General features: G+C 37.3%; 1 protein-coding gene and 2 pseudogenes across 3 annotated transcripts; 1 reads left to right on the forward strand and 2 right to left on the reverse strand.

Annotated features, from left to right (window-relative positions):
• The first annotated feature begins 12 nt into the window (after positions 1-12).
• On the forward strand, positions 13-4,139 carry LOC121791053 (annotated as a pseudogene).
• Positions 4,140-4,648: 509 nt separating this feature from the next.
• Positions 4,649-7,559, reverse strand: LOC121791052 (probable UDP-arabinose 4-epimerase 2). 3 transcript variants are annotated; one of them, XM_042189108.1, is made up of 10 exons: positions 7,430-7,559; positions 6,585-6,744; positions 6,383-6,496; positions 6,179-6,286; positions 6,000-6,091; positions 5,786-5,927; positions 5,619-5,713; positions 5,414-5,543; positions 5,190-5,334; positions 4,649-5,102 (listed from the first exon to the last, which is right to left on the reverse strand). In XM_042189108.1, exons 2-10 carry the CDS (start codon positions 6,738-6,740, stop codon positions 4,879-4,881), a joined length of 1,206 nt encoding a protein of 401 aa, XP_042045042.1. In that variant the 5' UTR covers positions 6,741-6,744; positions 7,430-7,559; the 3' UTR covers positions 4,649-4,878. The 3 variants fall into 3 exon arrangements, with proteins under 3 accessions (XP_042045042.1, XP_042045043.1, XP_042045041.1); XM_042189109.1 differs by lacking the exon at positions 7,430-7,559 and adding an exon at positions 7,235-7,317; XM_042189107.1 differs by lacking the exon at positions 7,430-7,559 and adding an exon at positions 7,050-7,208.
• A 3,524-nt stretch (positions 7,560-11,083) lies between these two features.
• On the reverse strand, positions 11,084-13,903 carry LOC121791054 (annotated as a pseudogene).
• Positions 13,904-13,917: the final 14 nt, after the last annotated feature.

Genomic DNA, 13,917 nt, shown 5'->3' on the forward strand with positions numbered 1-13,917 from the left:
GAAATTAATTTTTCTAGGAGCTCAATTACTCGTGAAAAGTTTGAAGAGATATGTGGAGATCTTTGGGAAAAAGCCTTCTTCCCATAAAAGAAGTTCTCAAGCATTCTGGAATGAGCACTGATGATTTGTATGCAGTGGAGTTGATTGGAGGTGCTACTCGGGTTCCGAAGTTGCAGGTACATCTGAATTTTAGAGCCACTATTTTAGGGTGTTGATGCAGTGGCTCGACTTTTCATGCTGTGTAGTGTTTCTTTTTCTTAGTTTCTGGAACATACCATGTTATGTCGTTCTATAAATAAGAACAGTTTTCAAGTTTGGCTACACCACGCGTTGACTTACTCTTGGCTTAATGCCAGAGCCTCAGAACAAAACAGATTTCTGTTTTGAATCCCAGCTTCTCTCTTGGTATCAATGTATGGTTTGGGCTTGACAATGCTTTTCTCTACAGGCCAAGCTTCAGGAATTTCTTGGGAGGAAGCAGTTGGACAAACATCTGGATGCTGATGAGGCTATTGTTCTAGGTGCCTCACTACATGCTGCAAATTTAAGTGATGGAATCAAATTAAACCGCAAGCTGGGAATGGTTGATGGTTCTACTTATGGTTTTGTGTTGGAGTTGAAGGGTGAGGGTCTTTTGAAAGATGAAAACACCAGACAGCTGATTGTACCAAGAATGAAAAAGTTACCCAGCAAGGTAAGTAAATTACTTTTGGATGCAGAAGTTTGATGTATCTCTTTCCATCATATTATTTTATGTATCTTCTCTTTACTTTACTACAGATGTTCAGATCTGTTGTTTCACAACAAGATTTTGAAGTTTCACTTGCTTATGAGAGTGAAGATCTGCTACCACCTGGTGTTACCTCTCTTATGTTTGCAGATTATGATATATTAGGTCTTGCCGATGCTAGTGAGAAGTAAGGATCATTTGAATCATAAGTCTGTTTTCATTCATCAGGTAACTGTATTTTGCCATGAGGTTTTCTCAATGCCCTTGTATGTTCCAGGTACTCATCAAGGAACCTTTCCTCCCCAATCAAGGCTAATTTACATTTCTCTCTGAGTAAAAGTGGTATATTTTATTTGGATCGAGCTGAGGCTGTTGTTGAGATAACAGAATGGGTGGAAGTCCACGAAAGAATCTCTATGTGGACAACAACTCAACATCTACTTCTGCCAACACGACGGATGCTGAAGCTAAGAATATTTCAGAGGAGAGCACTGACAAGTTAGAGACGAATAATGGCGATATTACCAATTCTGATTCCAGTGCTAATGATTCTAGTAATGTTGATTTGGGTACTGAGAAGAAGCTAAGAAAAGGACATTCAGAGTTCCCCTTAAGGTTTATAAAATAAATAATTATCAGTTGATAGTTAGTTCATTTCTTAGTGATGTTAAAGAATGTATGTGTGTTGCATGTAGGTTATTGAAAAGACAACAGGGGCTGGAATGCCTCTCTCGAAAGAATCTTACGCTGAGTCCAAACGCAAATTAGAAGTATTGGACAAGAAGGACGCAGAAAGGAGAAGAACAGCTGAATTGAAAAATAACCTTGAGGGCTATATCTATTCTACAAAGGACAAAGTAAGAAGCTTACTTTGCCTGTGCAGACTCTGAACATGCATGAAAAATCCCAGCGCATTGATCGTGCCTGTTACTATGTGATTACTTTATATGTTAACAGTATGGATACCATTAATTTTCATATCATAATAGTCTTTTAGATGTCATCTTAGGATAATCGACTCAAGGTCTTGTGTATATTCTCTCATTGACCTAGAATCGCAATATAACTGATGATATCAGCTAGCTTTGTACCATCAAAATCTCATATGCATGATGCCACTATCCATAAGACTATTATCTTTTCTCACTTTCTAAAGCCCCATTCATTGCTACCCTGGCATCTCTCTGGCTCCGAGGTGGCTTTGCCCTTGTTTTAGTTATTGGGATCATTTAACTCTCTCAGTCTTATTATGATTTTGTTTACTGTTATTTTTAGCTTACTGTGATTCTATTTTTAAAATTTATTAAACTCACACATGCTTACTTGTGTGCTGATATACTAGCTTGAATCTGAAGAGTTCGAAAAAATATCGTCTGAGCAAGAGAGGAAATCTTTCATGGAAAAACTCAACGAGGTTTGCTATCGATCTCTCTCTCCGTGTACATGCGTGCATGCTCATTGTTCCATGGATTGGTCAACACTTTGTGGTATTTGGTTTAGATACTTGTTGATGCTATCCACTGATGCAGGTAGAGGAATGGCTGTATACTGATGGTGAAGATGCTTCTGCCTCTGAATTTCAAAAACATCTGGATTCATTGAAATCTATTGGAGACCCCATATTTTTCAGGTCTTCTTTAATTCCAATGATTCAGTAAATTTATTAATCTCATTGTCTAAGTTGGCCATAATGTCGTTATTTGTTGTAGGCATACTGAACTCACCGCACGTCCTGCTGCATTTGAACATGCACGGACGTATCTAACTGAAATAGACCAGGTAAAATAACTCTAGTTTTGTAAATTTTTGCTCACAGCTGGACATCACAAGAAAAGATGTGATTTAAGTGATCAAATGATGAGAAATTGATATATTTTCTCTACAACTTGGTTTGACTTGACTGTTGGAAACCTTGACAAGCTATGCGATGATTTGTCTTTCATGATATGTTTTTTCACTTGTATGTGCAATTATGCTTATGAACTGCATGAATCGAGTCAAATATTTGAAGAGGCTGAACTTGGGTTTAGTGAACTAAAGGGCTTTTTTTGTGGAAAATTACATTCATTTGCTCGAGTTTTGTTTGCTATCTTCGAGTAAAAGCTATGAAATTTTTTGTCAAGGTTTTACTTTGTAAGATTGTTCACTTGTTTCTAGACCAGGTTTTACTGTATACGTCATTATGGCTTGAATCTTTAGACACATGCTTGAATGTGTGTTATTAGACCAATCTCTGACTACATGTCTGTCACCCTAAACAAATCAGATTGTGCAAGGATGGGAGAAAAATAAGTCCTGGTTGCCAAGAGAGAGAATTGACGAGGTACTCTTAACCTTTTATCTAAAAAGAATGAATTATCTCATGCAGACACACAGTAGACGACTATAAATGTCATGATATGCAATCATCACCTTGACGTCTGCGGTTTTATAGGTCATACGTGAAGCTGATAAGTTAAAAACTTGGTTAAGTGACAAGGAAGCTCTTCAGCAAAAGTAAGTTTTACACCTTCTTTCATTTCAATTGGTTTGCAACCTTGCTAGTACTATTTAACTAATGGACAAGGAGACCCTCTTTTCATTTTAAGAAAATATTGGTTTCTACTACAAAATATATATTAGAAGAAAAATATTTTTTGTTCTTTTTTGAAACTTTCCCATGTACGAAAGCATTAATGTAACCTCTAACAGGACCACTGCATTTAGCAAACCGGCTATCACATCCGAGGAAGTATACGACAAGATTTTAGATCTCCAAGACAAGGTACTTATGTTCATAATCTTTAGTCGTGCCTTGTTTGTTATTCTGGTTCCAAGCCAAGGGTTAGTGTTCGAAACTGAATGCGTACGATCATTTTTAATCCTTTCTACTTGCATGCATTTTATAATACAGTATGAATATTTTATCTATTTACTCATTGATTTTTGTTTATGCTTGTCTTCTCATGTACAGGTTGGAAGTGTGAACAGAATCCCCAAGCCAAAACCTAAGGTTGAGAAAACCGTGAAAGTGGAGGCAGAGAAAGATAGCGATAAAGATAAAGCAAACAACACAGATTCTTCATCTGAAGAGACCCCATCTGCAGACGATCCAGCGACGAATGAACCAGAGGCTGAAGCTGCATCCAAAGGCCACGATGAGTTGTGATATCATTTAGGGTACACATACAAAACTGAAGGTGCCAATGCTCATCGATATGCAATACAAGGATAGATATAAATGCTGCTGATGATGATTAGAGGTAGGTACGAATAGGGAAAGCTTAGCGTTGAGCCATTGTTTGGATGGTGGGTTTTTTCTTGTGCCGCCGTGGATCGGATTATACTTATAATTGTATTACTAAGAAACTCACAAGAGAATTGTTATTGATGAGCCATTTTTGATTCACTCATATAATTTTGTTTTGTATGTGCTCGTCTTTGTTTAGTTAGGGGACATAGCCGTTCTATTGTTTGTGTGTGTAAGTTTCTGCTCTTTGTGCTTTGTGTAAATGGAATTGGAAGTCCATTTTGTATGATGTGTGCGATTGATTTGGTTATTTCAATCGGGCTAAGTATAAATGCCATTTTCTAACCCCACAGAAGAATAAATGCAATTATGTAGCCAATATATAATTTGCATTTTTTAATCTTATAAACAGATAAGAATGCAATTATAATTATCTCTTAATTATTTTGAAAATTAATTTTAGATTAAAGTTCAAAATTGGTTTTCCACATTTTCTGAAAGAACATTTTTGATCCTACATATTTAGGGGTGGCAAATCACGTGGGTTGGGTATATAGATATAAAGATTATTATAAAAGAAATCGGACGGGTTGGATCGTTATCGAGTCAACCTTATAAAGACTCGTCCCACTAAGGCCTAATCCGAACCCGACCTGTCAAGAGATTTACTGTAAGTGGCGCAAGACAAATGAGATGACAAAGTATTATATTTTGACATAAATGTCGAATGTATTTTAATATTACGACGATGCAGAATCTCAGCAACCTGTCCGGGACGTAAAATTCGACTAACAAGCCTTTGTTAGTATCAAATCTCCTCAAACTTGCATCACTACTAAATCTCCTCACTCTGTGACAGTTTTTGGCCTTTGGAATGTCCTCAGCAGGAAAAAAATCGCGATTTTGAAGAGCGCGAAGATCAATCATCATAGCCGTTGTGATGCGCCTTCTGCCAGCCCCAAGCAACGCTCAAACTCTGCTCCAGGTCCGTGTACTTAGCCGACCAGTTGAGCTCCCTCAAAATCTTTGAAGGGTCACTGTAAACCTCCGCATAGTCCCCTGGCCGCCGGCTAAGGTAATCCACCTTTATGCTCGCCCCAGTCGCCTTCTTGCACGCCTCCACGAATTCCTTCACTGAACTACCTGTTTTCACACAAACTCTTTTTAGTCCAATCCCCCAACTAATAGTACTACTACATGTTAGATGCTTTCTTGCAAGATATGACAGACCTTTTCCTGTTCCAACGTTGTAGATCCCGACTTTCCCAGGCCTCGAGTGGGCTAAGGCTTTCACATGCGCGTCTATCAAGTCAGTCACATCGATGTAGTCTCTTACGCAAGTCCCATCTCTAGTCTTGTAATCAGTCCCTCTCACCTACATTGTTACATACACGTTGATAAATGTGCGCGTTTTTCTTTTAACATGTACAGATTGTCTCGAGCAGTTATAGTACCTTGAGCCCGGGTATGATTCCCCTGGCTGCATCAAAGCAAGCCCCGGATATTCTCCCTTGCTCTCGTAGCTCGGGTCGTGGAGCTTCTCCAAGCCTTCCCTCGGGATCCGAGCCAATCACGTTAAAGTACCTGATGCAGAGACATGAGTGAAGTGATCAAATTTGACAGCAAATTTTTTCAAGAAAACATGACAAACACTAACACCTCAAGATCATGACAGCCATGTCCGTTGTCTTTGAGAAGTCGATGATTATGTCTTCCGCCATTTTCTTCGCCTTACCATACGGATTTATGGGGACCTGAAACTCAGCCACAGGTTAAAAGAGCCATGATCCGAAAACCAAGTATCTCTTGATGCAAAAAAAACTCACTTGTGGGGTGGTTTCTGTGATGGGCATCGTGTCGGGCTCTCCATAAGTCGCGCAAGTGCTTGAGTAGATCAATGTTTTCACACCACGAGCCGCCATTGCCTTCACAACCAGCAATGTATTTGATGTAATATTGTGGTAATACCTGCATATTTGGTCTTGAGAATCAACAAAGGATCGATCATACGAAGAATTTAAGCAGACGAGACAAGAACACCTTAGAGGTTCGGATGTGCTCTCGCCTACATAAGCAACAGCAGCAAAATGCATCACAGCATCAAAGGCATTCTCTGCAAATATTTTCTCTACCTGACATCAGACTTAAGGAAGAACTCAATGAACATGCTAAATAGTCGAAACACATGGTAAAATCGGAGAAACAGTAATCAGGGATACAGCTGCTGCATCTCCTAGATCAGCATGTATGAACTGAAGTCTCCCTGGCTCCGGATACAGCCCTTGGAGGACTCTAACGGCCCCCATGTTTCCACGAGAAAGATTGTCCTAACGAAAGATTCAGCGAAGAAAAAGTCACATAATCACACAATATTTGCAAGAATGAAACACAACACTTTTCTGATTGAAAAGTTGTTTAAGTACCACAATAGTCACACGATACGAATCTCTCAGAAGGCGAAGAACAGCATGGGAGCCGATGTAGCCTGCACCTCCCGTCACTAGGACATGTGTCACGCCTACCTCGTGCATAGAAAACTAAAGAGACATTCAAGAACAACAAACACAGTCTATTGTTTTCAACCATACAAATGAAACAGAAGCAAATTAGGCCAATTATATATACCTTTGTAGAGCCACTAATGCTAGAAGGGCGTTTAAATATGAAAATCAAAAGCGCGAAAACAACGCAAACAAAGAGGATCCTTCTCGTGAAGTTGCCCCGTCTCTTCATCTCTATGTAATCCATCCCTGCACTTGAACTCTGATCCTTCAGCAGCATAGCTCTGCACCACAAGAAACCAACAACGTCTAAAAATTGAAAAAAAATCTCATCTTTATCTATCCCAGAAGACAAATTAAACAGAACATCAACAAGAAATATACAGCAACAAGATGTCAAAGAAGCAAGAAAACCTCTTTTTTCTAAAATCAAGGCTACAATTCACAAATAAGCTAAAATAAACAAATGTATTGATTTTGTAATACTAATACTAATCAATTTAGGAAGAAAAATTGCACATTCATATTTGAAGAAGCAATCAACAGAATCATATTACATAAAACAGCAATCTCCAAGTATAGTAATTACATTAGCACATTAAAGAAATCAAATCCACGTGATCAATCAATAGTGATGAAAAATCATATACTGAGCAACAGATTTTTCCACATATTCTCAACTGAAAATGGTCATTTAGAGAGAGGAAGGTGAAATAATCAACTCTCAAAAATAAAAAATCAAGACTTTTTTTAGAAGAATAATCAACTCTCAACCTAATTAAATATCAAGGTGAAATAATTAAAATCTTTTGACTTTAAGCTTGTTTGCCAAACTCTCGAACAATAACCATGCAAATCAACAAAATAAATAAAAACTAGCTCAAAGCATTAATTTCAAAGTTAAATTGGTATTAATGAGAAGGTTGGTAAATGAAAAAGACTGGATTTTTTTAATGAATAATGACTTACCAGAAAGATGAAGAAAAAGAAGAAGAAGATCCATTGAGGAAAAGTAACTGAAGTTTACACAAACATAATTAAAAACGGCAAGTGTGTGTGTGTGTGTGTGTGTGTGTGTGTGTGAGTGAGAGAGAAAGAGGGAATGAGATAACTGTGACGAAAGAGGAAAGATGAGAATAGCAACGAGCGGCGATGAAGAAAGCCATGAAATGAGGAGGAATTAAACGTATATTCACAGCGATTAAAATGCATTTGAACCATGCATTGACGTTTTAGTCTGTGTGTGTCTTTGTGCGTGAGAGAGAAAGAGAGAGTCTTCTTTCTGGTAAAAATTGGACTTGGCCATGACCAAAAATTATTTTAATACTTGGGGTAAACTCTAAACAGCATAATTATGATGTCATTAATTCACCAAAAGTTTAAGAGTTTTTAAAATTAAAATGGTTATACATTACACATAAAGACATGAATTTTAATTTTTGTGCAAAAATTAGAATCAGGACAAATTTCGTATATTTAAACAAAATTATATGAGTCATTCGATGTTATGACTCATTATCATATGATTATTCATTGAAAATAATATTATGAGATTCAATCCCATAAATTAAATATAATACTCCACTAAATAAATATTCAATCATAAGATATAATCTTTTAAACCGAACTTCTTTGTACGTTAATATAACATCACTGGAAGAACTTATGTATACTTTTTAAGATTTCTTGGACCAAAATAACTATAAGAGCATTTTTTTTTGTTTTTTTCATTAGAAAGAGAACCGTCACTTCGACTACACTTGATTCATTCACTTATGGTGTATTTCCCCAAGAGAGAACTGTCACTTTGGTTCATTTATTTCCGTTAATGTATGTATCGCAACAAAATAACCCTTATAATATGAAGGGTATTTTGGTTCAAAATAATATTAAAGTCCTTTCAAACTATTATATCAATGTCTAAGGATGTTCAAACTATTATATCAATGTCTAAGGACGTTTGATATTTAAAAAAAAAAAGAACTATAAACGATAGTTCTCTAACTTCAGTCTATTCTTCTTTTTATGTCCAATCACTATTGAAAGATAACTAAAAGGGTTAAGTGATAGAATAGTATAGGTGCCAAAATTAATTAATAATAGCTGTATAAATGAATAGAAAAGCTTTTCTATGACAAAACTATTCCACGAATGGATATGCTACGTGAATATAACATGTGTATTAGAAGAAATAAACGTGAAGCTGGGGTATAAGGCAAGTTGAATAACTTTAGATAACGACTAAAATTAAATATAATATTTAAAGTAATAATAGTAGTATTAATTAATTTCCTAGCAAAGTCGTTGCGATTTTTCTCATAAACGATTATTAATGAGATAGTACTCTTATAACTTTTTTCACTATTATTTCCAAAAGAGGTCGTTATGGTGTATAAAAAAATTAATTCCCAAATACAAAGAGAAAATAATACTTTAGTCGTATATATCTCTTACCAAATATAATCAATCATAGAACATGTGTTACTACTTACTAGAGCTTCTTTACAATTATAGACCGTCTCAGTTAAAGATTGGGTCACTAATAAGGTGATGGGAGAAAGTAAAATCGTTAAAAAAAATTACTTTAAAATTCTTTTATAGATATTTCCATGCAATAATCTATTTATATAAAACAATTTCGGCCCAAAGAATTAGTGCGGTCAATCATGATATTTACAAAATAAGAGCTCATAAATTTAAGTATTTAACTTAAGTTGAAATTCAAAATAAATTTAAGTCAACCAAAAAGAAGAACACTAGTAGTATTTGTTATCAACTTTGAATATTTTTTCATTTTTCTATTAAACTTTATTTTTAAAATTAAATATACAAACTTTACATTCTTATATTTTTTCCCCCAAATTCATTTTTCTATAAATTAAAGCTAACATGTCCATCAGAAATGTTAGTGTGGCAAAAACAATGATCAGTAAAACAACTTCATTTTAATACGTGAACTCTTGAAATTTTCATATTTTTTCTTGAACTTTTGAGATTTTTTTTTATTTTTTCAAACGGAAAATGTTTTCCAAATACGCAAGAGTTATATAAAAAAGCTAAATCAATTATACAGTTTCAAAAAGAGCCAAATTAGTGCAATGCAAAAAAGAATAAAAAATCCCAAAGTTAATACGTATAATTCAAAAATAATAGTACGAGTACTATTTAAGTTCGTTTAGAGAAAAAATAAAAAATTATCTAAACTTCGAGTAATTATTGACAAATAACCCGAAAGATTGTCTTCTCATGTTTCACCACGTAAATGGTAGTACTAGTAATACTTATGATATATAGTCCACATCAATTTAATTTGATCGAAAATATTCGTCACGGAAAGAATAAAAAATCTCAAAAAATCTTGAAAATTCGACAGATAATCCAAATAGTATACTAATACAAGCCTCCTAGCTCAACTGGATGAGAAGGGAGGCAAGGATATGGCGCCATCCAGGAGGTCCTGAGTTCGAATCCTGGATGGCGCAACCTGGGATTAATTTCTCTGTGGGCTCAAGGCTTGTTGCCTTGGGACTTTGCAAGCGTGCAGACCTGAACCTGTCTGAGGGTAGTCAACTTACATGCCCGGGACCCGCCTGAGGGTAGTCAACTTACGAGCCAAGAGGAGGCTAGTTCGGACGTGACCACGAGGGGCTGAGGCCTGAGGGTAGTCAACTTACGAGCCAAGAGGAGGGTAGTCAACTTACGAGCCAAGAGGAGGCTAGTTCGGACGTGACCACGAGGGGCTGGAAGAGGCTGGTTCGCTTGCCAATGTATCTCGAACTCTGTTGTGTGTGTATGTGAAAAAAAAAACCAAATAGTATACTAATACTCCAACTAAGTTAATTCAAAACTTTTAGACATAGATATTAAGAAATTGTGTTAAAAAATAGAAGGGGTGAATAAAATAGAAAAGATAAAGATAGAGTAAAGTAGCTGATGAATAAAGTAAAAGTAATTGAATATTTTGTTTTCGGGTAAATTGTCTATAAAGTCATGAACTTTTAAAATAGTTTGGTTTTTCCCGTGAACTTTAAATGTCGTATGAAAAGTCATGAACTTTACCGGACTGTGTAAATTTCTCATCTGACCCAACCTGACTAGATAGATTTCCGACACAATTACTTTTCCTACGTGGCGCGCCGGATGAGTGACATGGCAAAACTCTACTAATTCTGATTGTTTCTTTTCTATCTTTGCAATCTTTGACTCTGGACTTATCACAAAAATACAAGTAGAACAAATGAAACCATACAAATCGAATTCAGCATACAAATCAACATAAACATACAAATCGAATTCCACACAAAAGTAGCATTAATTCCTCAATTCAAATTGAATCATAAATTTGTCATTTGTCATTTGTCAAGTCACGCCTCCGGCGCGTCACATAGGATGAGTTTTTTTCGGAAATCTATCGGGTCGAGGGAAATTTACATTGTTCGATAAAGTTCATGACTTTTTATGCAATATTTAAAGTTCACATGAAAAACCAAACTATGTTAAAGTTTATGACTTTACAGATAATTTACCCTTTTATTTTTTGTTAAAAATATAAATAACTCAACTTTGTTTGGACATCCAAAAAAAAAATAATGACTCAATTTAGTTGGGATAAAGAGATAAGAGTAATAAAAGAGACGGATCCCTAATCTCGCCGTTTTTTCTCGATGATACCTGTTCATTTACACAGAAAATGGCAAAATGCTTATCCAGACTTTACACAAAGACACCTCCCCTGTAAATAACAATAACAATAACAATAACAATAATTAAGAAAGACAGCTTTGACATTATCCAAAGCTTGCAAGAAATTTATTACTTATTTGAAAATGAAGACATTTCTTCCCAAACGACAAACTGCAGAGGCATTAAAATTCTGCCAAACCCCAAAGCAGCAGCCGCAGATGCGGTTGACAAGGGAAGCACAGCAAACGATTTACAGTTCACAGCTCACCGATTCAGGATTCACTTGCCCACCACCCTGCCAGCTTAACCCCGTGGCGGGTATCGACCGCTGCGCAAAATTCAGCAACACTTTCTTCTGGCTCTCGCTCGTGTGGGGTATGCTCGCACGTATAACCTCCACCGGCATCTCTCCGCTTACAGCTCTTGCAGCCTCTGAACCGATCTCCTTGTCTTGAGAGATCAGGGATTGCACTATACTTTCATACTTACTCACACAGTACTTCGTCAGGAGGCCGAAGAAGGCATCGAATGACGCCTGCCAAAGGGCACGGTTAGGCGTGCTCAAGTTGCTGGCTGGAAGAGGATCTCTCAGTAAATGAGTAGCTCGTTCTAGAACGGACTTCAGGATGACCGCTGCACCATCTCCAGCAGGACTGCCGATTGGACGAAGGGGCGGCTGCTCGGAGGAACAAACAACAGCAACAAGACAAGCACTAAGGGAATTCAGATCCATACCACCAATGCAGATTGAGACCGTTTCAGCGAGATCATTAACTGTTTTTGCATCTTCTGGTACGCCCCCGAACAGAAACCTTAGATGGCAGAAGATAGCCATGCATACTATTCGAGCAAGTTCACTACCGGGTAAAAGGAGCTGAAGAAACCTTGAAATGAGTTTCCGGCCTTGCCAAGACACTATCCTTAGAAACACAATATCATCCTTGGGAGATAGGCCGACTGAATTGCCACTTTTACCAAGTGGGTCAACCAGCTGCAGAGAGGCAGCTAATCCTTCCAAGAGGATATGGCGCTTTCGCCTTAACTGGTGTCCACCATCCTGAGTTTGAGTAGCTTGTAAAAGACGATCTATGTCATCCACCTCTAGAAGGACACAAAATCCATCTTCAATTGTGACCCTTGCTGCAAATCGGCTCTGTTCCAGAGTCTTATCGAATACTTTCTGCTCAGAACTATCTCCAGGCACATGGAGGGGGTTCAAGTTCAAGAAGAGGGGACGGCCTGCGAATTGAAGAAAAAGAAACCCTTCCAAGAGCATCAACCTGAAGACGTGGTTGTGATTCAATACTGTTACGGGATCGAGTAGACTGTTCCCGAGGGACAGGTGGGCAAAAACAATATTTTGACTTCATTTCAGCAGATTTCTTTGCTAGGCGAGCTTGGTGGTAGTAATCGTCTACATAAGGGTCATTTCCATGTGCATGCTGCATTTTGAGTATGCTCTCTATTTCATCAGCAGTCATGTACTTAGATTTGATTTGTGGGAAATTACTCTCAGTCAGGTGGACACTAGCATCAGAACCTTGATTAGAGAACTGCACAGAATGTTTACCTTTCTGTGATGATTTAGATTTTGACTTGCTCTTCTGAATGAATCTATGTTTGCTCCGATCTGATAAAGAAGGAATACTATACATTTGAGATTGTAAGGCTGAAAGTTGAGCCAAAGAAGGTTGAAGAGAAAGGTGTCGTCTTGGCTGCTGTGGGGATAATATCTGTGGAGGTAACAGTCCATTATGATACTGATGCTGCAGGATATTGTCCAGGAGGATGGATTGATCCCCATGAAGAACACCAGCATGGCTAATCCAGTGGTTTTGCAAATGATTATTATGAGATATATTTGGATACATTAGGTTCAGATTAGCATTATATTGGAACCCTCGAGGTAAACTGGACCAACTGAGGGTAGAGTTAGAAAGCAGAGAGTTATTCTGTGCAGAGAATGGTGACTGAGGTAAACTAGAAAGAGATGACAAATTGAAAGAAGTTTCTTGTGAACCCAGCGGAGGGAAGGAAGTGAATGATGACTTAGGAGGAAAAATAGGTTCGCTTGAAGCATGAAGCAGCTGTGGCTGTTTCTGAGGGTAGGATGATGTTCTACATAATGGTTTGGATTCTGAGAGAAACATTGACGACGTATGGGGCTGAGATGACCATCTCTTATTTTCTTCGTAGCATTCTGAATCCGACACATGGTGATCAAACCATTCAGGAAAATCTGTGTCCCGAGTCCACTCTGTAGCTGATGAACCTGAATCAACATTAATTAATCAGAGGGCCAGAAAACAACCAGAAACAAAAAAAAATTGAACATAACATGGAATGATGGAACGGAAAGCAGGTTAAAGGCGTGCCTGTGTCAAGAAAAAGTAATCATAACTGTGAAGAAATTGGGGAAAGGGGGTCTGATGCTTATCTTTGCCTTGAGAGCATTCACTCTACACAGGGTATCAGTATTTTAATTGCCAAAAAAAAAGTTAACCGCAAAGAGTCAGATTGAGAAAAAATGCTTTAATATTTTGAAACAAATTTTCTTTAGAAAAAGGGTCAACTAATTTACGCATGTGTGGTGAACCACGGTGCCTGCATATTTACAATCATCAGCATTTGAATCAAACGGAAGGCAGTAATACTGCAAATAGACACAGAGTAAGAACTCACTCTCTCTAGAGAAAGATCCAGATCCTCGATCACCAATAACTCCAGGATGTCTTGGTCCTGAAACAACTTTGTTCAACTGCACAAAACAGCAC

Source organism: Salvia splendens, unplaced genomic scaffold (assembly GCF_004379255.2).
Source record: "Salvia splendens isolate huo1 unplaced genomic scaffold, SspV2 ctg71, whole genome shotgun sequence".
NCBI lineage: Eukaryota > Viridiplantae > Streptophyta > Magnoliopsida > Lamiales > Lamiaceae > Salvia > Salvia splendens.

Bases quoted from the DNA above. Each gene is read 5' to 3' on its own strand.
- LOC121791052 (XM_042189108.1), bottom strand. From the start codon at position 6,740: ATGCTGCTGAAGGATCAGAGTTCAAGTGCAGGGATGGATTACATAGAG. The intron at 6,497-6,584 runs GTATATATAATT...ATGTCTCTTTAG, and splicing joins GCATTAGTGGCTCTACAAAG to TTTTCTATGCACGAGGTAGG. The intron at 5,544-5,618 runs GTGTTAGTGTTT...TCTCTGCATCAG, and splicing joins ATGGCTGTCATGATCTTGAG to GTACTTTAACGTGATTGGCT.